The sequence below is a fragment of the Tiliqua scincoides genome, chromosome 3, assembly GCF_035046505.1.
Source record: "Tiliqua scincoides isolate rTilSci1 chromosome 3, rTilSci1.hap2, whole genome shotgun sequence".
Taxonomy (NCBI): domain Eukaryota; kingdom Metazoa; phylum Chordata; class Lepidosauria; order Squamata; family Scincidae; genus Tiliqua; species Tiliqua scincoides.
The window spans coordinates 69,616,674-69,644,437 of record NC_089823.1 but is presented as its reverse complement, the minus strand read 5'-3'; the positions used below and the strand labels follow the sequence as shown (position 1 = coordinate 69,644,437).

The following is a 27,764-nucleotide window of genomic DNA, read 5'->3' as shown; positions in this document are numbered from 1 at the left end:
ATACCTGCCAGTGCAACTGTATGACCTCCTCCACAGGCAACCTTATTAACCCTACCCGAAATTCCAGAAACAAGTTGTGGAACCTTGTTGTTTTGCAGTTGTTCAGGTGACAAACCTAGCTTCCCATTCTCAGGCTCGCCAAATGTATAGAGTTCACCATCTCCTGAATAAAAAAAGAAACAAGACTGGTACTGTGCCATAAGCAGCAAAGAAATTTGTCTGCAGATTATTTTTGCATGTTTGTTTTGTGACATGTGCATCTTCTGCCTTAGGACTGTATTTAAATTTAACTCACAAACCAATCACCAGATCTGAAAAATATATCCAAGCACAAATAGAATCCAAACCCTTAATCAATAATTAATGTAGCGCCCTTAAAGCTACACTTGCAGCCCTATCCTATGCATGTCTACTCAGAAGTAATTTTTAGTGTAGTCAATGGGGCTAACTCCAAGGTAAATGTAGATAGGATTGCAGCCTTGGGGACTTACAGCCCAATCCTAATGGTGGTGCTGCCACCAGATGCAGCGGTGCCAAAATGGTGACTGCTTCATCCAGGGGCATTGCCAGGGCCGCCAGAGGTCTTCCTGTGGGAAGGGCCCAAGCCCTGAAATGGGGCTTCTCAAGTCTGTGCCAGCTATGTATAGGCACAGCAGGACACAGCATAGGACACAGCAGGATAGGACACAGCAGAGCAGGGATCTGCCAGTTCCACCCCCTCTTACCCTGGTTCCTCCCTGTCCCCACAGACCTTACCGCCACCCAGAGTTTTTTCTTTGCTCGAGGGAGCATCCGTCTGGCACTAGCACTCCCTGCACAGACAGTGCCATAAACTGCTTTACTGCACATTTGCGACGCCCAGCACCAGCACTATGCTTGTAATGCCAGAGCTGAAGAACTTAGGATTGTGCTCTTAATCGAATGTCATGGTTTACATCAGGGGTGCCCAAACCCCGGCCCGGGCGCCACTTGCGGCCCTTGGGGACTCCCAATCCGGCCCGCAGGGAGCCCTCAGACTCCAAGGAGACTCTGGTCCTCCAGAGGCTTGCTGGAGCCCATGCTGGCCTGTTGCAACTGCTCTCGGTGTGAGGGCAACTGTTCAACCTCTCGCGTGAGCTGTGGGATGAGGGCTCCCTCCACTGCTTGCTGTTTCATGTCTGTGATGCAGCAGTGGCAGTGAAGAAAAGGCTGGTCTTGCTTTGTGCAAGGCCTTTTATACGCCTTGAGCTATTGCAAGATCTTCATTCATTCATATAAGTTCCATCTCTAATATATTCATTTATGTAAATTTATTCAAATTTGAAATGTAAATTAATACTTTTTTCCCTGGCCCCTAACACAGTGTCAGAGAGATGATGTGGCCCACTTGCCAAAATGTTTGGACACCCCTGGTTTACATCAATGGTTTTCAAATTTTTTAGAGGCCCTAGAGGCTGCTGCTCAATTTCTAAATGCCATGGGGTATGATGATTGGGCAACATGCTCTCCCCATGTTGTGCCTTGCTTAACCCTTGATACACATAGCTTAATCTGCCCTGAGATTTTTGCAAACCACCAAAAATAGGATCATGACCCACTGCTGGGTCCTGCACCCAGTTTGAAAATTGCTGGTTTATAGCATATCCAAATGACATTTCATAGTGCATAGCATATCTGTAGAATTTCACACTTACTTGTGACCAAGGCAGAGTGGTAATATCCACAAGAGATCCAGGAAACAGGTTTCCCAATATTCACTTGATGAGGAATACACACATTAGTTTCATCAGCCAAGCCAATCTGTCCTTCAGAATTGTCTCCCCACATAAAAAGTTGTCCATCCTCTTAAAAGAACAAGTTCATGAATGTAAAGTTAACACCAAACTGTTTAAGAATGAAATAATACAAAAACAAAGCAGCTGCAGTTCAGTTACACATATTGTGATTTATGAACTGCAACCCTTACACTACATCAACATGACATTTTAAACACAGAGAGCCTGGAGGATGGTAATTATAAAAACAATCTGTAAAACAGCATGAAGTGGGGACAGGTCTGCAGTTTAGAAATGACAGTAAAATTCTGCAGTGTGCTAGATGTTCTTACATGCAATTTAGGATAAGGGCCAGTGAGCTGCATTTGGAAGCAAACTACATACTGTCATGTCTTATCTAAAATTATTTCTTTTTGAAGTCAAACAAAAATGAAATTGTAGCATATTATACAGATAAAGCACTGCTTGTTGCAAGCTAAAAGACCAGGGCAGTTCACCTTGTCAAATTGCACTACATGATGTGACATTTTAAAGGCAGACAGCCTGTGACAGCATGTATACACAAAATAGCAAATTCAGGTAGTTGAGTGCCTATCAGTTTAGATATGAAATAAGACCATGCACAGACAAGCAGTGGCTTCTCCCTACTGAGAAGATTCCCCAGATATGCAGATATGGTTGTAAATTAAAAGAACAAAAGACCTCAAAGCTACCTGATGCAGACTGAGCATGGTCAAGTGGCCTCCAGCAGCCACAAAACGTTGAGGCATCCATTTGAAAACCAACAAAGCAGAACAGGGGGTGAGCAGAGGGAGACCATCTGCTGCTTCAGCTTGCAACTGAGGAGTTGTAACACTTTGTTTTAAGTCCCGCATGTATGTATTGGCAACCTTCAGTCTCGAAAGACTATGGTATCGCGCTCTGAAAGGTGGTTCTGGCACAGCGTCTAGTGTGGCTGAAAAGGCCAATCCGGGAGTGACAATCCCTTCCACACCGGGAGCAGGTGCAGTCTGTCCCTGGTCTGTCTCCCTGGCTATGGGCCTTCCTTCTTTGCCTCTTAGCCTCAGACTGTTGGCCAAGTGTCTCTTCAAACTGGGAAAGGCCATGCTGCACAGCCTGCCTCCAAGCGGGCCGCTCAGAGGCCAGGGTTTCCCACTTGTTGAGGTCCATCCCTAAGGCCTTCAGATCCCTCTTGCAGATGTCCTTGTATCGCAGCTGTGGTCTACCTGTAGGGCGCTTTCCTTGCACGAGTTCTCCATAGAGGAGATCCTTTGGGATCCGGCCATCATCCATTCTCACGACATGACCGAGCCAACGCAGGCATCTCTGTTTCAGCAGTGAATACATGCTAGGGATTCCAGCACGTTCCAGGACTGTGTTGTTTGGAACTTTGTCCTGCCAGGTGATGCCGAGGATGCGTCGGAGGCAGCGCATGTGGAAAGCGCTCAGTTTCCTCTCCTGTTGTGGGCGAAGAGTCCATGACTCGCTGCAGTACAGAAGTGTACTCAGGACGCAAGCTCTGTAGACCTGGATCTTGGTATGTTCCGTCAGCTTCTTGTTGGACCAGACTCTCTTTGTGAGTCTGGAAAACGTGGTAGCTGCTTTACCGATGCGCCTGTTTAGCTCGGCATCGAGAGAATGAGTGTCGGAGATCGTTGAGCCAAGGTACACAAAGTCATGGACAACCTCCAGTTCATGCTCAGAGATTGTAATGCAGGGAGGTGAGTCCACATCCTGAACCATGACCTGTGTTTTCTTCAGGCTGATTGTCAGTCCAAAATCTTGGCAGGCCTTGCTAAAACGATCCATGAGCTGCTGGAGATCTTTGGCAGAGTGGGTAGTGACAGCTGCATCGTCGGCAAAGAGGAAGTCACGCAGACATTTCAGCTGGACTTTGGATTTTGCTCTCAGTCTGGAGAGGTTGAAGAGCTTTCCGTCTGATCTGGTCCGGAGATAGATGCCTTCTGTTGCAGTTCCAAAGGCCTGCTTCAGCAGGACAGCGAAGAAAATCCCAAACAAGGTTGGTGCAAGAACACAGCCCTGCTTCACTCCGCTTCGGATGTCAAAAGGGTCTGATGTGGAGCCATCGAAGACAACAGTGCCCTTCATGTCCTTGTGGAAGGATCTGATGATGCTGAGGAGCCTGGGTGGACATCCAATCTTGGGGAGAATCTTGAAGAGGCCGTCTCTGCTGACCAGGTCGAAAGCCTTTGTGAGATCTATGAAGGCTATAAAGAGTGGCTGTCGTTGTTCCCTGCATTTCTCCTGCAGTTGTCTAAGGGAGAATACCATATCAGTGGTGGACCTGTTGGCTCGGAATCCACACTGCGATTCTGGATAGACGCTCTCTGCAAGTACCTGGAGCCTCTTTAGTACAACTCGGGCAAACAGCTTTCCTACAACGCTAAGGAGAGAGATGCCGCGGTAGTTGTTGCAGTCACCCCTGTCACCTTTGTTCTTGTACAGCGTGATGATGTTTGCATCCCTCATGTCTTGAGGTACTCCACCTTCTCTCCAGCAGAGACAGAGGATTTCATGCAGCTCAGTGACAATGATCTCTTTGCAGCATTTTAGGACTTCAGCAGGGATGCTGTCTTTTCCAGGTGCCTTGCCAAAGGCAAGGGAGTCCAGGGCCACGTGAAGTTCTTCTAGGGTTGGTTCGCTGTCAAGCTCTTCCAGTACAGGCAGGCACTCAATGTTGTTCAGTGCTTCTTCAGTGACTACATTTTCTCTGGAATATAGCTCAGAGTAGTGCTGCACCCAGCGTTCCATCTGCTGCGCCCGATCCTGGATGACCTCGCCTGTGGCAGACTTCAGAGGGGCAATTTTCCTCTGTGTTGGACCTAGGGCCTGCTTGATACCATCATACATCCCCTTGATGTTGCCCGTGTCAGCTGCTATCTGTATCTCGGAACAGAGCTGGAGCCAGTAGTCATTAGCACATCTCCTGGCAGTCTGTTGGACTTTGCTGCGAGCAGTTCGGAGGACCTGCAGGTTGCGCTCACTGGGACAGACCTTGTATGCTGCTTGAGCTCTCCTCTTTTCCTCAATGACTGGTGTCAACTCCTCAGAGTGGGCTTCAAACCAGTCTGTCGCCTTGTTGGTCTTCTTGCCGAATATGGACAAGGCGGTGTTGTAAACGGTATTCTTGAAATGTTCCCATCTGTTGGATGCGTTTGCGTCGGCCGGGCCTGGAAGAGATTCCTCAAGCGCTTGTGCAAATTCCTCCACTTTTCTCTGATCCCGGGTCTTGCTGGTATCAATGCGAGGTCTTCCTTCCTTTTTCGTGTGATACAGTCGCTTTGTTTGCAGTTTCACTCTGCTGCACACCAGGGAGTGGTCAGTGTCGCAGGCAGCACCATGATAACTGCGTGTGATCTTGATGCTGGGAAGGCTGGAGCGTCTGGTGAGGATCAGGTCGAGCTGGTGCCAGTGCTTTGATCTTGGATGTCTCCAAGAGACTCTATGTTGCGGCTTTGTGTTGAAGAACGTGTTGCTGACACAGAGACCGTGATGACAGCAAAACTCTAGCAGGCGTTGGCCATTTTCGTTCATCCTCCCAGTGCCAAACTGACCTAAGCAAGTGGGCCATGAACTGTTATCAGCACCAACTCTAGCATTGAAATCGCCGAGGATGAACAATGGTTCTTTTACAGGGATTTTCTTGACAGTGGTGGCCAGGTCATCATAGAATTTGTCTTTGGCTTCTGCTGGAGACGACAGAGTCGGTGCATAAGCACTGATGAGAGTGATAGGTCCTGCTGATGACTGGAGCTGCAGGGACAAAATTCTTTCACTTCCCACAGTAGGTGGGATGATGGATTTCAGCAGGGTATTTCTGACCGCAAAGCCAACGCCATGTTCCCTGGTTTCGTTTGGTGGTTTTCCCTGCCAGAAAAATGAGAAATTTCTCTCCTTGACAGATCCGGAATCTGGCAGCCTAGTCTCTTGAAGGGCGACGATGTCCATCTGCAGTCTGCTCAGCTCCATGTCGATGACAGCTGTTTTGCGTGCGTCGTCTATTTCTTGCAGGTCATCAGAGAAGCCAGGTGTCATTGTCCTAACGTTCCAGGTGCCCAGCTTTAGGGCAGTAGTTTTCTGTTGCATGGTGCAGAGTTGTCGATCCGCTTGTCGGTTTTCACCCTAAACCCCACGCACCCCATGAGGTTAACGGACCATGGCGAGGCAACACCTTACTGGCTGGGGACTGCCCAGCTTAAGGCGGGCGGTAGCTGCCCAATGAGATGCAATGATCTCTCCCACCGTCGGAAGCAGCCCCTGGCGTCATGCTCTACGCCAATCGAGCAAAGACTTATAACCGGTAAACTGCTGCTTCCCGTGTTGTGCCGACGCCGTATGGCGAAGTTGGAGTGTCCTCTCCAGTGCGCGAAGCCTGGGTAAAGAAGGTATGGAGGATAGGCTGTTACCCATGCAGCAAATCCCCCCTCTCCACGTCGCTGGAATGGTCCAATGGAAAGGCAGAAGCCAATACGGTTGGTTCCAGCGGTGACGCAGGAGTTGCCAGAACGTGACTGTGTTCAGCCATGAACTGCCTAAGGGACTCCGGCTCCTGATTTTGCCTCGAGGTTGACTCCTGAAGCCTTTTCCAGAACTGGATGTAGCCACAAGGCAGTGGAGGTTTGAGGTCAGAGTTTCCTTCTCTTAGATGAGCTGCCTTCCTAGGCTGACGAGTCCCATCTACCCGGTGGCTGTTTAGTCGCCTCTTACGACAAGTACAGCCAAACTGAGGGCCTATTCTTAGCCCCAGCCCCCAGGGGGGGCTGTATGTATATGCTATTATGTATATGCTATTATGTATATGCTATTATGAACCTTAATCTTTGGAACCCCGAAATTAATTTTTCTAAAATTCTAAGAAAATCTGGTATATAAGTGTAGGGCAGGTCCTTCAAAAGAGATTTGTTTAGCAGACAAAGAATTATATCACACAGCTATCAGCCAGAATTAAGAATCAAATAAGGATATTGCCGACAGCCTACATCAGATTTTCCAAATTGTTAACACAATTACAATTCATCTACAAAAGTAATTTTGACCTTGACTATGCAGAGTTCAGGCTTCCATAAATGTCAAATGAAAAATGCTGAAGCCCTCAGAAAAATAAGTAGCCCCATTTAACAAAATGTTTGTTAGCTGTTGCTCTCACCAGTTAGTGCTGCTGATGTGTAGGATCCAGCTGCCAGCTGTTTGATCTTGTGCTGATTGGTAAAAAAACTAATTCGATGAAATGTACTTCTTTCCTCTGTGTCACTTAATCCCAACTGCCCTTCGCTGTTACCACCAGCAGCATACACATTTCCTTGTTCTGCATACAGAAAAGCACATATAAACACATTTGAAGTGACAGCAAACCCTAAAAAAATCAGACCACTTCAGATCATGTTTATTTTTTCCACATAGACATCTGATCACTGTTGCCTCTAAATAGTCCACAGCTGGCTGTAGCAATTACTATTATTCAGTTCTTCAGGCATCGCTCCTGGACACTGGGATGCTGCTTTGTAACTGCTCTGGTGTACTATTATGTATAACACAGTAGGAGTAGTTTGTGTACCTGAAGGATTTGGGTGGAATGCAGTTAGAGTTGCACCTCCTCCCATCTATTTCTCCTCCCTCTGTGAACAGATTGCCATTATTGAGGTTCATTTGTTTTTTGGGAGTAGAAAGTAAACATGGCCCATTATACTAACAGTGCTTTCACTAGCATACAGTGCTTTTTAGGAAATAACTCAGAGCCCAATCCTATCCAATTTTCCAGAGCCGCTGCAGCTATATCAATGGGGTGTGCACTGCATCCTGTGGTGGGGTGACAGTTACATAGGCCTCCTCAAGGTATGGGAGCATTTATTCCCTTACCTCGGGGCTGCATTGCGGCTGCACGGAGTTGGAAAGTTGGATAGGATAGGGCCCTAATGCTGTTGTTCCAGTGAGCCATTTCTCTCTCTCTCTCTCTCTCTCTCTCTCACACACACACACACACACACACACATTCCTTTACTATAGTAATGATGGTACCATTGATTTTCAGTAAGCTGAGAGCCTTGTTGGCTGAAGAGCCTTTATTATACTTCAAATAAATAATTATCCGAATTTCCATTTCAAAAAATATAAACTGACAGACTTCAGGCATAGCATTTTCTGTTACGTGCCACTAAAAGGTCTATTAGCAATTAAATTCAATTAATATATGTGCTCAACTTAATTAACCATATTAATATTCAAACATGTAAACTACAAAATGTTAATGGTGGCCGTAAAATTAATGAGCCACAAAGTGTGCCTTTCCCATGTTTAAACTGACACTCAATTCATATTCAGATGTAATTACCACAGATACTTGCCTATAAGTTGAACTCACAGACAAGTTGAGGGCAGGTTTTGAGTCAAAAATCATGGAATGTTCTATGATCCCCAGATAAGTCAGGGGTTTTAACTTAGGAGGGTGTCTGACTATAATTTTGTCTGATTTTACTGAGGCCAGATCCTGAAAAATGACCTACCAGTAATTGTTACCTAAGAACTGTACAGTATATAATATATGCAATTTAGTAAAAATCCACTTTATTCCTTAACTTTTTAAATTTTGGTCTTCACAACCTTTTTGTATAACTATCAGAGTAAGGTCGCAATCCCTAACCCCTTATGTCCGTGTTTTCCAGCACTGACATAGCAGTGCCAATGGGATATGTGCTGCATCCTGCAGTTGGGTGTCACTCACAGAGGCCTCCTCAGAGTAAGGGAGTGTTTGTTCCCTTACCTCAGAGCTGCAGTGCCCTTATCTCAGTGCTGGAAAGCACTGACATAAGGGGTTAGGATTGCACCCTAAGTGTACTTACACTATCACTATCCGAGTAAGTGCCTGCAAACAACATACCAGTAGAATTGTTAATCAGATCCTTATTTAAGGTGCCTGGTGTGTTAAGCCAGAGGCTCAAAGTGTACCAGACAACTTAGAACATGTAACTGAGAGTGTGCGATTCAGTTTACAGTAGAGAGACAAGCAACAAGAAATGAGTATGAGCAAGTACAGTGGTGCCTCGCATAACAAAATTAATCCGTTCCACAAGTCCTTTCGTTATGCGAGTTTTTCGTTTTGCGAAGCGCGTTTTCCCATAGGAATGCATTGAAATTTAATTAATGCGTTCCTATGGGCAAGAAAAGTCAGAACAAAGTCAAATTTGGTTTACAAAGTGTTTATTAAGTGCTCTTTAAAGGCATACAGACTGTACAGAGGATTTCAAAAACGGGGGGGGGGGATGCTGGGAGCTTGAAGGCTGTAATCCTGTGCACACTTTCCTGGGAGTAAGCACAATGGGACTTACTTCTGAGGAGACACGCACAGGATTGTGCTCTAAGCTGGGGAGGACAGAGCAGCTGCACTCAATTGCTTGCTTTTGCCATGATCATGGGGGGGAAACGTGAAGGAAATGGGGCAGTGAGAGGGTGAATGAGCGATGGGGGGATGCTGAGTGGGGAGTTTGAAGGCTGTAATCCTGTGCAAACTTTCCTGGGAGCAAGCACAATGGGACTTACTTACATAAAGATCCTCCCCTTACTAGGGTGGACGGGATCATAAACTGACATGAAGATCCGCCCCTTATTAGGGTGAACGGGATCATAAACTGACATGAAGATCCCCCCCTTAAGTCAAACCAAAACAAAACAAAACAAAAATTTGTCTTGCGAAGCACGGGTCATAAAAATTCGTTGTGCAAGTTACCAAACTTCGCAAAACGCTTTCGTTCTGCGAGTTTTTCACTGCGCGGGGCATTCGTTATGCGAGGTACCACTGCAATGGTGCACTGAATGGTAACCTGGGACTTTGTATCAGATGGAAATGAGCATGACATCCTGGTGTTTTAAAAGCCAGACTTCTAAACTAAAGAGAGTGTGAAATTCTTTGAAAATCACTTGCTAGGAATGTTCTGAAGCAGCAGCAAAAAGAAAAAAGAAGAAGAAGGTATTTTACCTCCTTCTTCAAATTGGGAGATGAGGTGCTTATGGGAGTTATGAGGAGACTGTGAGTACAGTGCTGCACTTCCATAGCAGCAACCCTCATACAGACTACAATTCCCGTAAGTACCTTCACTTCTCTTCCTGTTTGGAGAAGAAGCTATAACGGCTGCATCTGAATACCATAATTACTAGTAAAAATTCTTATTCCTCTACCCCCTGTGTCCTGCTTCTCAGCCCAGGTCCACCCACCCCCTTCCACTTCACCAGACAGCTGTTAAGCTTCCCAGAAGCTTCCCAGAGGCTCCTGCTCTATTCACCACATTGACTGGTGTATAAGTCGACCCAGGTTGTCAGGCTCGGGTTTTAGGTATACATTTTTTGACTTAACTAGGAACCCTAACAGTTGGATGAAAACATCAGGTTCACTAACTGGAAACCTAGTAGGCAGACAACTTTCTAGCCATGCAACAAGATGGCCTCCACTGAAAGATATACTTTATGTATCCAGGAATATATTTAAACGTGAATAATCACTTGGTTGAACAACTTGGCTATTGCCATCTGAGGAAACTGGCTATTGCTTGCCAAATCCTATTCAAGATGCATTCTTTAAACAGTCTACTCTAGAAAAAGAACTGGGAAAATTTTTCAGTGTATATGTGGGAGGTGTCATAGTTTAGTGTTATGTCATTTAATATGCATGCAGAATGTCCCAGGTCCAGTTCCCAGCATCTCCAGTTAAAGGATTTCAGGAAAGACGGCTGCGAAAGATATATTTCTAAGACACTGGAGAGATGCTGTAAGTCAGAGTAAGCCGCATTAGACCAGATACACCAACTCCCTTTCACACTGTAAAGCAGCTTCATATGAACTGGTTGATATTTTAAAGGCCCTGGCTATTCTTTAGGATACATGCAGAGAGCTGCAGACACTCTCAACAACAAGCCAGAGGCAGACTTTGCCCTAGAAAAATGCATGGTGTGTAAACATAAAAAATTACATACCTGTATAAATCAAAGTATGATTTCTCCCACAAGCTGATAGTTTTACTTTTTCTGGTTTTAAAGCTATGGATTAAAGACACAGTGATTATAATTTAAGAATTATTACTGTTAAATATGTTTAGTGCTGTTACTTTAAGATAATTGTGGGGTGGCCTAATATAATAAGATGACCAATTACAGCATGAATAACTTGAACTTTCTTCTCCAATTTACACCTGAATGATAAAAATGGTTCACTGAGTTATTTCAGTACCGACATCCCTCTGTATCCACAAGGGATACGTTCTCCGACCCCCCATGGATATGAAAACCACAGATAAAAGAGAGAGCAATAAAAAGTGGTTCAAAATGCCCCAATTGCACCCCCATCATGCAAATGCCTTATTTGCTTGTGATTGCAGCCTTCGTGTTGCTGTTCCTGGATCTTGCTGGCTCTTTCCTAACTGCAAAATGGAAGCACGAAGCAGTCACAAAAATCAAGGCAGATGGCTGAAAACAACTCAACGCTAAGCTCTTTGAACTCTTTGATAAGCATCTCGTTCTTTTCATTCCTCTGCCTTGCTTTCTGTGAGTGCTTCCTGCTTCCATCTTGCAGTCAGGAAAGAGCCTGGAACATACAGGAACAATGACAGGAAGACTGCAATCATAAACAGATAAGTCATTGTGGGGGGGGGGGGATTGTGAACCACAGATATCTGAAACTGTGGATGCTAGATCCATGGATACAGCCTGTATCTCTGAAAATGGGCTGAGGCTTTTTGCTTAGGTCTCATTGACAGAAACTAACCCAAACTTAGCCTTTTTCACTGTTCTTTTTTTGTCTTTAAATGACAAGAAACAAGACCCCAACAAGATTGCTGGCATCCTTCAGTCTCAGAAGACTATGGTATTGCACTCTGAATGGTGGTTCTGGAACAGAGTAAAGTAGGTATGGAGGATAGGCCATGCAGCAAATCCCCCCCTCCACGTCACTGAAATGGTCCAATGGAAAGGCAGAAGCCAAAACGGTTGGTTCCAGCGGCGTCGCAGGAGTTGCCAGAACGTGACTGTTTTCAGCCATGAACTGCCTCAGGGACTCCAGCTCCAGATTTTGCCTCGAGGTTGACTCCTGAAGCCTTTTCCATAACTGGATGTAGCCACAAGGCAGTGGAGGTTTGGAATCAGAGTTTTCCTTCTCTCAGATGAGCTGCCTTCCCAGGCTAATGGGTCCCATCTATCCGGTGGCTGTTTAGTCACCTCTTACAACAAGTACAGCCAAACTGAGGGCCTATTCTTATTCCCCAGCCCCCAGGGGTTGATTAAAAGATCAACAAGATTACAGGAATACAAAATCCCATTCATACAGGATGATATGGATTGTTATACATTTTGAAGGTATCTCAAATTGCCCAAGATTTTAACATGATGAAGGATCTAAAAAGACTCTGTTGGCCCAATTCTAACTAGGCTGGGGCTGGCACAATACGCAGTATACTGGCCAAGCCTGCTTTACTGCTATTGCAAAGCAGTCTCCACTGGCACACACTGGTGGGGAGGCTGGAGTAGCCTCCCATGCACCCAAAAACCTGCTAGAGCATGTAAGCCGTCAAAGGTGGTGGAATGGGGGAGGTTGGAATGGGATAGTGATGGAGGCAAGGAGAAAGGCAGATCAGGTCCAGAGGGGTGGGTTTGGTGGGTGCGTTCGGCAGTGCATGCTGAATCCTGACCCCCTTCCCAGGCCTGATCCGCCTTCACAGATCAACTTGGACTTGTTCCAGCGATCGAGCTGGTGCATGTCCGAACTGACCCATAACAGCTGCTAGGAGAATCCCCAGGGCAAGGGAATTCCTTAACTCCAAGGAGGTCTCCAGTGGCCAAAAATCCCCTCAGTGTATAGTGGAAACCACGCCAGTGCCACTGCATCACCACACTGGGATGGGCAGTCCAAACCTGCGCACTTCGGGCAGCCGGGTGGCTCCTCGGGAAAAGGGGACTTCCGCCAAGCAGCAGAGGTTGGGTGCTCACCCGGCGGTAGGGCCTGCAAACGTACCTTATGGCACGTTTGCGAGAGTGCATGCCTGAGGTGAGCCGGCGCGCCAAGCCCAGGATTGGGCTGCCTATAAAATGATATTAGGTGTCCTAAACTGAAAAGAACTCCTTATTAGTAAGTTAAATAACGTAAGACAAACCTTTCACACAAGTTGGCTTGTTGATAGTGTTCTTTGTTCCAAATCCCAGTTGTCCCCAGTTATTGCTTCCAAACATATAAAGTTTACCATTTCCTACAGATTGCAAACATCAAAGAAAAAAAGTGACCACCATTGTGCCTGCTTCAAGAACCTTGTGCTTCAATGTATTATTGTAAAATAATATTGAAATTGTATTTTAGACAAAGGTATGTAAGTTCCATATAATGTAGTCGAGTCTTTACAGATGAGGTTCTTTTCTAGTGCTTTTAATTTGACATTTTGTAGGACCCATGGCCTCTTTAGTCGTACAAATTGTAACTTCCTTCTCGTTTTTATACTAACTCAGACGACAGATATAAGCCCTTTATATTAATTTAGTGTTTCTAACAGAGTAAATATTTAAAATTAATTTTATATACTGTACACTAGACATTCCACAGTAATAAGAAATGTTACTTGGATAAATTTCTTTAAAATTTAGTAGTACGTTTTGTATTCCATAAGTAGATTTCAAGACAGCCTAGAAATCACTCATCACCAAGAACACGTTTTGAAATGGGATTGTACATCTGCAAAGATTTTGGAACTCTGCAGCCTGCTTTGGCTCCTTGAACAGCAGCATCAGGTCTGAGCTGGTGATAACATTTAGGAAGGAAATATTGAGTTGCAAATAGCATCAACTCCAACTCCAACAGCAAAGCAAACACTGGGTGGCATCCCAACTAGCACTTCTGCTGTTGGAACCTCACTTCACAAAAGGAAGCCTCCACGGAGCACTCTGCAGTCTGCAAAGGACCCCTTCCATGAGGAAAATGCTCCTTCTGTTCATGGAGGAAGCTTCCATTTGCAGGGCTAGCTCTGAGTGAGGGAAACACTAGGTGGAATGCCATCCACTGAATTCAGAAGTTGATTTAATTGCAAGTATTTTAGAGAATTAATATAGGCCTTAACATCATTTTTAACAGTGTGATAAGCTGTATGTATTCATGCATTTTTAAATATTTTGTATAATTGAAACAAACTTTAATATAAATATCTCATACCATGTAACTTAAGTGTTTATATGACACACTCTGACATACTGAGGCATTTGAAGATTAGTGAGTACAAGCTTGACATCCATGACAAACTAAAGCATCTCAATATGGGAAGATGTAAGAATTTGTACTTCACTTACAGAGGAAGCACAAGTCATTACTTCTGTGTAACATATAAAGCTATGTTTCAGTCTGGGCCTTGTGCATAGCATAGCAGCACTCATTAGATAGCCTTACAACAACATACTTCCAAAGTTTACAAATATGAATGCTTTTTCCTAGTATGCTGCTACAGAGGCAGCAACAAAACCACACCGTCAAAAGTTAGGTATTGGAAAATGTGTCCCTTAACTTCTTAACACTAACCTGTTACAATAGAAGTATGTTCATCTCCGCATGATATGTGTAAAGGTTTGTCACTTTTAAACCAAAACTTGCTAGGAATATTTTCTGCAAACTTGCTTTTTCCAAATGTGAATACAGCACCGGATTCTAAAAGAAATAAAATAGCTTAAACATTCTTCAGATGAGTTCCAATTTAGCAGCACTACAGTACTTAATACCACTAGTATCCTCTTCCATTTGATATTCAACATGCCCTAAATTCTTGAAGTTTATATTTTCTTTAGTGTTTTGAGGGCTGCTAATATAGACGTAAGTACAATTTTCTTTTATTAAAATAGCCACTAGTATCACTTGACAAACAATACTGCCAGTATGGGTGTGCTTCTCTTTTTTCATATTCAAAAATAGTGCCAAAAAAGCTAATCCTGACAGCAGGTCAAAACAAGAGCAAAAAACAAACATCACTTACGTTTACACTTGATTTCAAAGAGGCTTTCCAAATTGGGTTAGAGTGACACACACACTGTAAAGGTTGACAGGCTCCAAATCTGACCACTCTTCCTCACTCATCTGTAAAGATACATTTGCTCTAAAAATAGCCCCCTAAATACAAGACTATCAGCTCTTGGAAATAAGTAGCATGACAAACCACTTCCCTTAAGGCCTTTAAAATACTCCAAGCGATATGAATGTGTAAAACAATCCTTGCCACTGGGAAACAAAACCAGAGTTGATTGTGCTTGAAAAATCATCCCTTTTTCATAAAGAATGCAAATATTTTAAAGAGAGAAGAAAGGAACTGTGGAAAGCCTCCTTTCATATATCATCTTTTACAACTTTTTTTAAAAAAAATACAACTTCCATGTACTCATTAGAGAGCTGTGACAGTCCACTGAAACCCTGAGATCAAATTGTCAGATGCACCCTTTACTGCAAAGATGATTTCAAGTGAGCCAAGCGCATCCTTGTTCCACAACCGTTTTCATGTTGTAACTGAACCCCTAGCAACCGTATCTATCCCACCCTCAACCTGCGTCAATTGAAGACTGGAGCAGCTCCCATTGACATGCAATGGCCACTGCTGCAAGTAAGTAAACATGCAATGGAAGATGGTACAATGAGCCTCGTAGAAGCACAGCAAATGTGACAAAGTGCAAATGAGAAAAGAGGCACCACTAAGAAGAGTGGTAAGCATGTTAAGAAGATATGTGTCTGTCTGATGCAAAACAGATCCCAAGTCAGCAGATGACTGGTATAAAATGCATCAATGCACAACATAAATGTGTGTGTGTGTGTCTGATGCAAAACAGATCCCAAGTCAGTAGATGACTGGTATAAAGTGTCCACACATATTTTGTGTGTGTGTGTGTGTGTGTGTGTGTGTGTGTAATGCAAAACAGATCCCAAGTCAGTAGATGACTGGTATAAAGTGTCCACACACATCATGTGCGAGTGTGTGTGAGTGAGTGAGTGAGTGAGTGAGTGAGTGTGTGTGTGTGTGTGTGTGTGTGTGTGTGTGTGAGAGAGAGAGAGAGAGAGAGAGAGAGAGATGCAAAACAGATCCCAAGTCAGCAGACTGACCTAAAATGCATCCAGGCACCCACATCCCCTGGAATGGCAGGGGCTCCAGAGGGGACTTGACTTACTTGGAAGCAAGTGCCACTGAAACCAATGGGTCTTACTTCTGAGCAAGCACGTGAGGCTTCCTTGGAGAGCGAGGCTGCCACCCTATCCACACTTACTTGGGAGTCAGCCCCACTGACTGAATGGGACTTACTTCTGAGTAGGCAAGCCCAGGAGTGGGCATGGGCTGCCTGTCTACTCAGAAGCAAGCCCCCTTCTAGTCAGCGGGGCTTCCTCCCTGGTAAGCGCGGCTGGGACTGCAGCCCGAGAGGGCGGAGAAGGGAGAGAGGAGGAGCTGCTGCGTCCGCCTCCGGGGTCGCGGGGGGTGGGTGGCCGCCGCCAGCCGACCAACTGCCCGGGGGTCACTCACCAGGCACCTGCTCCTCGGCCTCCCCCATGGCAGGCGGGAGGGGGCGGCGCCCAGGAGGTCACAGCAGCCGCGGGCAGCCGGGATCCCGGAAGTAAACACACTCCTGCCACTAGCAACGGGGCCTGCCTCGACCATAGAGGCGGGGGCGCGTAGAGCGGCAGCTCAAGTTGCGGGGGGGGAGAAGAGCCTTGGAGGCTGTGGCCTGGGAGGGGCGCTTTCAGGCCGCCCCTTGCTTGGCCTGGGCAGGGAAAATGGCCCCAGCTCCCAAAGCACCTGCCTGAACCCCCAGTGCCCAACAAGTCTGAGGCTGCAGGCCTCAGCACGCTTTCCTGAGAGTAAGCCCCATTGAACAAAATAGGACTTACTTCTGAGTAGACCTGGCGAGGCTTGTGCCGCAAGTCAAGCACTTCACGCCAGCTTCCCAGTGCCTGCCCTTTTCCTTTCCACACTCCCCAGTTGTCCAGCTGTTCTTTGAACACAACACACACACAACACACACAACAAACAACTGCTACTCCAGCAACTAATGAAGCAGCAGGTTCATCTAACGCAGTGTTTGCCCTCCGCCGTACCACGTCAAACAGTCCACCTATTTGAAGTTTGGGATGTGCAGTGGGTGGGGAGGCAGGTGAGGCAGAGCCTCCCCATGGGCGTCCTTTGAAAAGTGCCGCCGCCATGTGAGGCACCCGAGTGCCCACAACCCATGTGCTCTCTGCTCCTTCCCTCCTTGCTGTGCACGTGAGTTGTGGGTGCTCGGGTGCCTCAAATGGTGGCGGCGCTTTTTGAAGGACGCCCATGGGGAGGCTCTGCCTCAGCTGCCTACCCACCCACCCGCTGCACATCCCACACTTCAAACAGGTGAGCACTGGCAAGTGGAAAAACTTATATTGCATGTGACATAGGGTGCAATCCTAACCCACTTGCCAGCACTGACATAAGGGCAACGCAGCTCTGAGGTAAGGGAACAAACTTTCCCTTTGAGGAGGCCTCCATGAGTGACTGACCCAACTGCAGGATGCAGCACATGTCCTATTGGCACTGTTATGCCAGTGCTGGAAAGTGGGTTAGGATGTGGGCCTTAATCTGTATTTTAGAGGAGAGGGCACCCTTTTGCTCATCAGTCATAACAAGATTCTTGCCAGCCTGGGAAATGTCTGACGAGACCCACAGATATTGTTGTGCAATCCTCCAATAGCCCATCATGCTCATGATGCAACCTGCGGATTTTGCAACACCCCTAATGACACTTATCTATAGTATGTGGATAAGATTACATACCATGGTAACCCTGAGCAGGTCTCACAAACATCAGAAATAACAGTGTCACATGATTGCTTTACCTTTGCTCTTTCACTGAAAGCCAAGGCATTCCTGGCTTCATCTAGCTTTGGTTAAATGTCTTTTCTTCTACTACTAACCTTTAGCATTAGATAAATATGCTGTTTAATTTTAGGTCCCTATTCAGTCCTAGGAACGTAAACAAGATCAGCAGACATCTGGTGCAATGTATTGGGTAAGTATATCAGATACTTCACAGCTGGAAGGGACATTCTTGCCTGTTTAGTCTGATTCTTGGCAGCTGCAAGATTTATCAGATGAATCAGTTATGCTTGTCTCTGCTGCTTAGCAGCATTCATTCATAAACCAGGAAACTAAGGTAGATTAATTCCATAAGACAATTAATATGTCAGAGCAATTACAGTCATTTGCTTTGTTTGCAAATGCCAATTTTATACAACTCAGAAAAGAATTTTAAATGTGCATTTCAATCCTAACAGAATTGTGTCCTGTTATTTACAAATGTTTTTGACACTTTTTCACTCTGGTACAGTGATCAAGTTGACCTTTTCAGGAAAATATAGAGTTCAGATATTTCTTCTGTAACAAACCAGTAGGTAATAGGACCCACTAGCTATTTCATTAAATGTTTTTGAGGGCATCCAATTGTCTGATAAATTACCGATAGAGAACCTGTTAGTGATTGCAAAAATGTTAATAATTGGTCCCTGGAAAGCTGCTGATATGATAAGAGCTTCTAAACAACACTGTTAGTGTCCCTAGATATTGCAAATGTAGAAAAATTGATAGATATGATGTGGAAGAGAAATGATGTTTATAAACTAATTTTGTGAGTGTGTTGACCCCTTTTATCAATTTCTGAAGGAACACTGTAGAGAAGTACCAACAGAAAGAACATTTTCGGTAATTCTAATGGAAATGAAAGGAAAAATAATTTTAAACTGACCTTGCATAGTGTTTGTGCCATTGTACTCCTCCATATTCTTACTAGTTAAAGCCCATTTATTTTGTCTCATGTAACAGCCTTAGTGGAATTGTTTTTTTTTAAAAGGAAAAGGAAAACTTAGGGGAGAGAGAGAGAATTTGGAATCAAATAATGACTATGATGGAGAGAGAGAGGTGGGTGCTTATTTTTTCCCCTGCCAACTGCTCCCATTTTAATTTTTTGTTCTCAAATCCTCCTCTTTTCCTTCCTTTAAAATGATTGACAGACCAATCCTCTGTTAAAACATTTGTTCCCTTACCCAGAGATAAGCCTCCACAATGCAGAGGGGTTTACTTGCACCTGTGCTAGCAAAATAGCACAGGTCCACAGGGACTGTGGGATTGGGTCTGGAAAGAAGACTAGGATTCAGCAGACACTGCTGCAACCAAACCCAACCTCCTTCTTGAGCTGCTCTTGTCACCACCCTATTCTGACCTCCCTGTTTTACCCTCCCCTGACAATTTACTTGGGTCGGTGGGTCTCGAAAGAGCTGCTGCCACATGCAGGGCTGCTGCAGCCTCTCTTCTGATACTGTGGTAGCACTTGGCTTCGCATGCTGTTGGAGGCTTTTTTGTGATAGCCATAAAGCAATTAATGCTTGTGGAACACTCTGCCTGCCTGCGTTCAAGCCCAATTAGTTTGGGCTGGGAGTGTAACACGTAATTAGCCTATCAAAAACACTAACAGCACTAATTTGGACACTCTTATGTTACTCAAGATCAGGGCTCTCCAGACCCTGTCCCATGGCTGGATCCAGTGCTTATCATTCTGTGGGGGAGCCATCTCTTCCCTGTAGTTCATCTCCCCCAAACTGAGCTCTGGTCTGCCGCTTCGGGTTCTGTCATGCACCTGGATTTCTGGGCAGGCATGGCAGGCTGGAGCTTGGTTTGGGGCAGATTGGCAACAGGGAAGGATAGCTCCCCAGCAGAACGGTAAGCAGTTTGGAGACTGCTGCTCCAGCCAGGTATGTAGTTGAGGGGGAATAGTGGGAGGTATGCTCCAGGACTTCTTGTAGGAGCAGTTATGTCATTAGCAGAAGTGTCTAGTTGCTGCCTTTGAAAAACTTTTTCATAGCCAAATCAGTAGGAGGCAAACTCACAACGTGTTTGTGACCAATAATGGTGCTGGATTTAGGAACAAAACAACTTACAGACTCATGGAACTTTACCTACTCTTAAGCAGGGAAGCTATATATATTTTTTTAATTTTGGATCTGTCAGTTCCTGCCCATTGTCACCACTATCAACCCTTTTAGGATATTTCAAGAGGTTTCTTGGCAGCAGGTTTGATGTGCTTGTCATCAGGCAATCTGGATTATGAGAGCTCCTTTAGTGTAGAGAAGTGTACAGTCTTTCCAAGACCTGCTGACTTTGGACTGCAACTAATTACTCAACATTGATAATTAAAGACCAAATATTAGAATATAAAGCAGATTTTTTTTGTCATTTCACTGGAAGATATAGGCACGGACCACCTACTGAAACTTCAGTTCAGCTGAAAGGTCGTGACCTTCTGACACTACAGAATTTTTCAGCTGAAGACATTAAATATTTGCTTTGGGTGTCAGCAGATCTGAAAGAAAGAATCAAACACAAGGGGGAGGTATGTAACATCTGTGTCAAGTACCTTACTTTCATGTCTTTTGTGAAAATCAGTGAAGTTTTTAAAAAATTAAAAATATATTTTTAGCTCTTCTGCTTGTAAGAATCAATATTTGATGTGTTGAGCTCTTTACATATTTTAGACTACCTAACCACTCTTGCTTGGGCTTATGTCCCATTTAATGCACTAGGACTTGCTTCCAAGTAAACATGCTGTCCTGTCTTAATTTTTGACTCCTGCCGACTACGCCAATTTGTCCCTTCCAAATATCTCAACTCCCTTCTAATGCCCACTTTTTTGGCTAATTAACACCCTCTTTATCTCTAGAACAACTGCTGTGGTGTGCAAAGGAATGAACACAGAACTCCTTATCTATAGCAACTACCCAAATTTATTGCTATGAACACAGACACTCCCTGCAAGTCCTCTTGTCCAGAGGCTTTCCCTCCCCAAAACTCCACTTAACTCAGTGGGTAAAGGTCTGAAGCCTCCAATTCAAGTCCAATCCGGTCTCCAAAGCACAGTCCACTCTTCCCAGTCTTCTGTGTCCTCCAGCAGAGTCCTGGCAGTCCCATTTCCTGTAGGTCTGGGTCAGATATCCCTCTTGGTCTGGTTCCCTCCAGCTCAGGTAGCGTCTCTCTCTGGGTCAGAGTCCGGCCCTCCGTCTGGGTCAGCAACCTGCTTCCAGGCCTCCCTCTGGGTCAGCGTCCAGCTCCTGGCTCTTTTGGTCCTTCTGAAGCTGCCTTTTATCCTCTGTGTCCCATTAAGTGCAAATGCAGCTCAGCTGTGAGCTACCTCCTTAGCTCATTCAAAGTCTCATCAAGGTAAAATGAAGCTCAGGTGTCCAACCAGGTCTCCATTGGCCTTGATTGATTACAGCTGTGGAGCCAGCCCTACCCTTCCCAGAGCTGTCAACCAGCTGTCAAAACATGGAATCACTGTCAACACCACATCATCCACCTGACGATCTTCTGATCTTCCATTACACATGCATAGAATTGCGCTGTTTATTTTTTTGTTTTTATAAAGGTAAAACTCTCTTTTCTATTACGGCAGACTTCAAATGTAAATAAATTTCACCTTTTTATCTTCTGATCTGACTGTCATTTGAATCATTCATGATGTAAAATAAAAAAAATTCTTATAATAGGCACAAAACAGTAAATACTAAACTAACTTTCTTTACAATCTGAAAGAACTTCACAGATTTACAATAGCTCACTATGTACAACTGTGCCTGCATACCTGGTTTAGCATTCTGTTGAATAACTAAATTATACCCTTTGAGAGCTATATCCTTCTTAAATTTTCTAAGTACATTCAGCTGTGTTACTATGTTCAAGCACCGTTTATTAAACCAGGAGTGATACCATGAAATGCACTGTGTTGAAATGTTCTGGCACCCTTGGTGGCATGGAAGCCAATTATGACTTCTTTATAGGAAAAGGGGAGAAGAGAGAAGGAGACCATATGATTGTCTATGTAAAGTGATGATTGGTCTGCAAGGTAGGCAGGGATAAGTTTGTGATGAAGTTATAGTAGTATTTCACTTCATACCCCAACTTTCCGATAACATTTCCCAGGGTGAATTACAAGCGAATACACAACAAATAAACAATGACATCTGAATAATTGCACATTTAACTAGAACTTTTTTTAAAAAAGGAAAACATTCTCAGTCAAGTTCTCATAACTCAAGATTACATGGAAAAATTTGAATTATTATCCTGATTTGAATACATTTCAGCATTTCAAGTTATAGATGCTGTTGAGTTCAGTAGGTTTAGGGGGGGGGAAGGAAAGGGCAAAATCATGCCTATATAGTACATACTACACAGCAACGCTTTTACACAGGTACCAAAGCATGGGAGGAGGCAGATGGGGGCAGCAGCACAGAATCCCACATCCAGAGAAATACTAGGAAGCAAAAAAGAATGAGTGGCTGTAGGATCATTCCCAATTTCTGTATGTATTGAATTAGATAAATCAATAACGTGATTGCCTTAGAAGTAAAGAGGTCTTAAGAGCTTTTAAATTAAGCTTTTAAAATAATCCCTTTAAAGTACAGTAAAATATAAAAAGGAAATGTGAACTTTTTCAAAATTCAGTGGACCAATGGAGGCCTCCTCTGCCTGATCCTATCCCCATTATAAGCCCAACATGAAGATTCTCAAGTCTGCGCCAGCAAAATAGTGCAGACTTGAGAAGCCCCATTGTGGGGACTGTGCTCTTACTTGGGGGAAGGGTACAAACCCTCCCCTTCCCATGAGGAGACCTCCAGCAGCTTCCTGGTGCACATAGGATACAGTGGTTGCCATTTTGGTGCCACTGTTCCTCCAGGTGCTGTGGACATTAGGATTAGGCTGCCCATCTCGTTAATCACAATTATCTGAAACTGATCCAGTGACTTAGGAAAAGTGCAGAGCAAAACAGATTCAAAATGTTCACTATGCATACCTGTATGACACAAGTTCCTTTCCTTCTTCGGTTTGTTTTTTCTAGTATTTGCCTTTGCTACAAGGAAAATCTTTAGCCATGATTTTTGAGAAACGAAGCACCCGAACTAGATTATCTACAGAGACAGGTGAATACCCACCAAAAATTGCAACTGTAAATACATTTTCCTGTTTAAGCTCTATACTATTTCTTTTATGTGAATAAATTATAATGTAATTTGAAGTCACAGCAATGATGACAGTAAGGGAACACACACATACAAATTAGTCTAAAGAGATGTTTATGCAGGTATCTAGGTGTAGCATGTCGAGTTGACTAGTACTGCAGAGTAGAGAGAAGCTTCAGATTGTCTCCTGTAAAGGTGAAGGAGCTCTGTAGTGTATTTCCTCACCACAGAGAAGAGTAGCAGGAGGCTCGGTTTACTAAGCAGATAATTCCAAGCACCAGAAAAATTTCAACTTTTGGAAACAGTGGCTTACATTCTAATCTTTCTGCTTCCTCCACTTTATCAGAACTACTTTAGGAATCTCACAGCCCAGTCCTGAGCTGCCTGGGGTGCAGGGCTGCAGCAGCGCCATAAATGACTGCCGCCGTATCCTGCATGCTCTGGGCAGCTGCCGGCGGCTCCTCAGGAGAAGGGAACTCTCATCCTCTTCCTCCCGGTAAAGCGAGTGGCCCTGCAATGGGGCTACTCAATTTACCCCCAACCAAAAGGTCAGTGGTGAATCAAGAGCCTCCGTGTCAGGTGGCAAGCCCAACACGAAGGCTCTGGATCTTGCCTCACACCCTCCCCTGTCTCCCCCCTCCCTGGAACATCTTCTCCTCGCCCTCCACGCACCTCCCCCATCCCCAGAATACCTTCTCCCTGTCTACCCCCATGCCTCCACTTACCTCTCTGCTGCTCGGCAGTCCATGTGACTGCCGAGTGGCGGAGCTTCAGTGTTAGCCCAGTGCCAGCCAGCTCTGGGCTAGCACCAGCTCTCACCCAGTACTCGGGCCACTAACGTATCTTACAGCACGCTTGCAACAGTGCACGCCGGCAGTAAGCCAGCGTATGTACACCGTTCAGGATTGGGCCTGCAATCATGACATACACATGACCACTGTAGTTAAACCAGCTGTTAAACAATCATAACCATTAGTAAACTTTATGTTTACAACTTTCCAAACTTTTAAGTACTGTATATGGCTATGATAGTGGTGCCACCTGGTGGTGAGAAAGAATTAAGCAACTCTTCAAATACCTTTGGTGTATGTGACATTTTGGATAACAGCTTGCCGAATGATATTTTTGCTCTTGTCATATTATATTCTTCTCATTGTGACTGAAAATAAAGATTTATCTCAGAAAAAATATAAAGAAAATATCCCCAGAAAGTATTTTGACAGTGGTTATTTGCATGATATTCTTAATCATTGTCATTAATACAAGATGTTCGTTTTATTCCCTGTAAAGGTTATGATGATTTCTTCATTCATAGGCAACTTTTTTTTTAACTTAAAAATGTGCAAAGATGCATACATTAAAACAGAAAATAACAATAAAATCTAAAACATAGCAATACAATATGATTCAGGCAGGGCCTGGGAGAGGGGGTAAAGGGGTAATTTGTACCCTGGCCCAGGTTGGAAAGGGGGCACAGGAGCCAAAGAAAGTTCCTGGGATCTGACATTTTCCTGCTCACCTGAACACACTGCCTGCACACGATGTTGGGCACAACCATGTGCATGCAGTGTTAACGGCTGCTGCAAGCCATACACACTGGGCTCAGGAATGCATCCATGACCCTCCTGAACACAGTGTCAAATCTAGGAGGAAACTGGGTTGCTACTTGAGCCAAACTGGTTTGGCTTGTGGATCCCATAACCATGAAGGAGTGTATAGAAGCACACTGACCCAGCTGTGGGGCTACATCTGCTGCAGAAGTTCATTTTGGTCCATTCCAGTGTGAGCCTAAACACAGCGATGCTAATTTTCTGCAATCGATTTTCTATATTTCAAAGATTTTAGAGAGACTTAGGAGTGGGTTTGGTTTTCAATATGACTTTATCTAGCTGCCAATGCCGCATGATCAGGTAGACCTGGGCTCTGCATCAAGAAGTGTAGTAGACCTGGGCTCCAAAGATTATTGTGGCTGTCGACACCCTCCCTCTGCCTAATTTCTCCCCCCCCCCCGTTCTGCCTGCCCCATTGACCCCCTCCCCCTTTGGGAAGGGGCCCAGAAGAAACTTTGTACCTCCTGACAAAATTCCTCTCATAGGACCTGGATTCAGGACACAATCCTAACCCCTTATGTCAGTGGTTTCCAGCACTGACATAAGGGCAATGCAGTTCTGAGGTAAGGGAATAAACATTCCCTGTTTTGAGGAGGCCTCTGTGAGTGACACCCAACTGCAGGATGCAGCACATGTCCCATTGGCACCGCTATGCTAGTGCTGGAAAGCACTGATATAAGGGGTTAGGATTGTGCCCTTAGAATCAAAACATTCTCATAAAATAAACATTAAGAGCATCAACAGAGAAAGCATGGTTGACTCTGTGACACTGACTTAGACAGAATCAAACCACTGGTCCATCCAGCTTAGCATCGTCAACATTAATTGGCGGTGGTTCTCCAGGGTTTCAAATGGGGGTCTTTCCCAGGAATACCTGGAATTGAACATGGGGTATGCAAAGCAAAAGTTTGCCACTGAACTAAAGCCCATCCCCAAATCAATGCAATCACCTTGGCATTTTTCCTTTGTAATATGCAAAGTGGATTGCCCCTTAGTGAGATGCACGAGTGCCACACAAACTTGTGACTTGCAAATTTTGTTGGCATGCATACAACACTGGGACGGACAATAGCGGAAAAGCAACATATAATAATATCTTAAGATTGTCAATTTTCTTTGCTCCTGCCACAATTTTAGCTAGTCTAGTGGTACAAACTTTGCATTAAATTAGGGAATAGTCTGAAAACTATTTTGCACAGGATCAAAAAGAAAATTGGTTCCCCCCATTTTAAAAGAAAAACCAGAACCTTTGTTACTACTGAAATTCAGTATGAAAGATAATACAGGTATACCTATAGCCCACTGTTTCGTTCACAGGGAAAGTTGCAATGACTTTTTTTTCTGGTCGGCTCCTTCACCTTTAATTGCTACATGATGCCCAGAAATTCAACAAGTCAAATTTTGTCTATGACTGCATCTCTGTGTTGGGGAAGCTTGAAATATAGAATTTCTGATTCTACTGCAGTAGTTAAATACTATTTATAAAGCTTTGGAATAGCTAGATTGTATCAGTAAAACTCCTATGCATTATATCTCCTTTAGGATTTGCTCTCCTTGGAGGACATCCTTGTTTTCTCTCAGCAGAAGACATTCACTTGGGCATTAATGAAAACATCACTGATACAGCACGGTTAGCACATCATGTGTGACTATTCCATTTCCTTTGTGTTCTGAAATGGTGGAAGTGCTAAAACTTATTGAATTCCTCAACTTTTAAGATAATTAAGAGGGATAATTTTAGGGATGAACGTTTTGTGAAAGTGCACTGACTGTGTTTTGTTTAGACATTTAGATCTCACTTGGATCAAACTCAGGGGAAATTGGTTCTGTGTGTTTACAGTAGAAACTAGCCCTTTTTACAAGTAATACTTTAAGAAGAAAAAATGACTGGCAGCCTTTGTTAAGCCAGGGTAGTAGTGGTGATAGAGACAGACTACTGAATCAGTGTTCAGTTAACTGGCAAATGCCTTGCAAGTGCTGGGGGAAACTGGACAGGAGAAAAAAACAGCAATTAGTCCTGATTCGCTTGTATGTTAGTATGCACCCTTAACATATCCCAGTTCTTCCATGTGCTAAAAATAATGTCCACGTGGAAAGGACCAAGAAAGGAGTCATGAAAAGTGTGTTGTAGTGTGGGGGCATAGTTTGGTTGTTGCCCAGAATAGAAGACGCCTCACAGTGCAGAGATCTTTCCACCCATTTCTCCATAGTCGGAGAGAACACGTATAAACAGAGCAATTTTTGGCATATTTACTCAGAAGCAAGTGTACATTTAATGGAAGTAACAGCCCGATACCATGCTGCCCCAGCACCGGTGCTGGGTGTCGCAAATGTGCCATAAAGCATATTTGTTGTACCCAAAGAGTAAGCTGCGCCAGTGCAGCCCTGTTGCTGCCTCCGTTGGACTCCCAACTGCCAGTGAGAAAAGATAAGCGCCAAGTGGCACAGGGGCATGGGGAGGGTGGTGGCAAGGGGGAGGGCAAGGGGAGGTGTTTCTGGGTGGGGGAGGGTGGAACGGAGCTGGGACAGGTACAGAAGGGATGGGACCAGCAAAGACCTCCTCTTCTGAGTCCTATTCCCCCCTCCCAGGTTCAAAAGCCCAACACAGGGCTTCTCAAGTCTGTGCCAGCTAAATAGGAGCTCTGAGAAGCTCCATTGAGCATGCTGGGGCTTTACTCAGCCTTCACTCTGAGGAGACCTTTGGCCTGTTCACATCCAACATAGGATGCAGCAGCTGCCATTTGGTGCCGGTGCTCCTGTGCTGGATAGGATTGGGCCCTAAGGGCCAAAACAGCCGTCCTCATATCCTGTGGGGCCAGAGCAGCAGCCAGAAGTCTCCTCGGAGTAAGGGAAGATCAGTTCTCTTACCCAGTGTAGCACCCCTGCAGCCTCTATGGGTCTACTGGGATCTGCTGCTGTATTTAGGATTGCAGTTTTCATCTTCTCAATTAAAATCACTCAGAAGGCTTCACTTTTGACTGGCTGTTGCCCATATTGTTTTACTTCTGCAGTTTTGCTTACTTCCTTTGAAGCATATTAAATGTCTGGGTTTCCTCTTTCAATTCTGCCCCTCTCTCAGCACAAACATATGACAAAGGGAAAACTGCTTTAAAAATAATTCATCCTTTTTTGCATTAAACATAATCCAGCTGAAATAAATATTTTATTCTTTTTAAACAATTCTAGAAGTTAACACATTTGCAGCTTAATGCACTGTTTTGATTCCCCTTAAAACTACTGAAAGATCCTAGTGGATTTAGAGTGACCAAATCATGGTAATACTGTCCCTGATTAGAAAAATCAGATCACACTGTAAAATTCAGTTTTTGCAGGCAGCCATTTTAGTCTGTTGCAGCAAAAACAGCAG

The 27,764-nt window shown here is 44.6% G+C and overlaps 2 protein-coding genes across 4 annotated transcripts in view; one reads left to right on the top strand and one right to left on the bottom strand.

Moving 5' to 3' along the window:
- RPGR (retinitis pigmentosa GTPase regulator) overlaps nt 1–16,358 on the bottom strand; it is a 51,113-nt gene extending 34,755 nt beyond the window's left edge. The window contains exons 1-8 of one of the 3 annotated variants that reach the window (XM_066619796.1): nt 16,279–16,358; nt 14,755–14,855; nt 14,307–14,432; nt 12,904–12,996; nt 10,736–10,798; nt 6,922–7,080; nt 1,674–1,823; nt 5–163 (exon numbers count right to left, since the gene is read on the bottom strand). In XM_066619796.1, coding sequence (XP_066475893.1) covers nt 5–163; nt 1,674–1,823; nt 6,922–7,080; nt 10,736–10,798; nt 12,904–12,979 — 607 coding nt within the window. In that variant the 5' untranslated portion in view covers nt 12,980–12,996; nt 14,307–14,432; nt 14,755–14,855; nt 16,279–16,358. Of the gene's footprint in view, nt 1–4; nt 164–1,673; nt 1,824–6,921; nt 7,081–10,735; nt 10,799–12,903; nt 12,997–14,306; nt 14,433–14,754; nt 14,856–15,931; nt 16,072–16,278 lie in introns of those variants that run through there. The other 2 variants (XM_066619797.1, XM_066619795.1) reach the window with 2 other exon arrangements.
- A 1,287-nt stretch (nt 16,359–17,645) lies between these two features.
- Nucleotides 17,646–27,764, top strand: part of OTC (ornithine transcarbamylase) — a 30,388-nt gene continuing 20,269 nt past the window's right edge. Inside the window, exons 1-4 of the mRNA XM_066619853.1 lie at nt 17,646–17,791; nt 20,020–20,164; nt 22,667–22,748; nt 25,940–26,027. Coding sequence (XP_066475950.1) covers nt 17,715–17,791; nt 20,020–20,164; nt 22,667–22,748; nt 25,940–26,027 — 392 coding nt within the window. The 5' untranslated portion in view covers nt 17,646–17,714. The remainder of the gene's footprint in view (nt 17,792–20,019; nt 20,165–22,666; nt 22,749–25,939; nt 26,028–27,764) is intronic.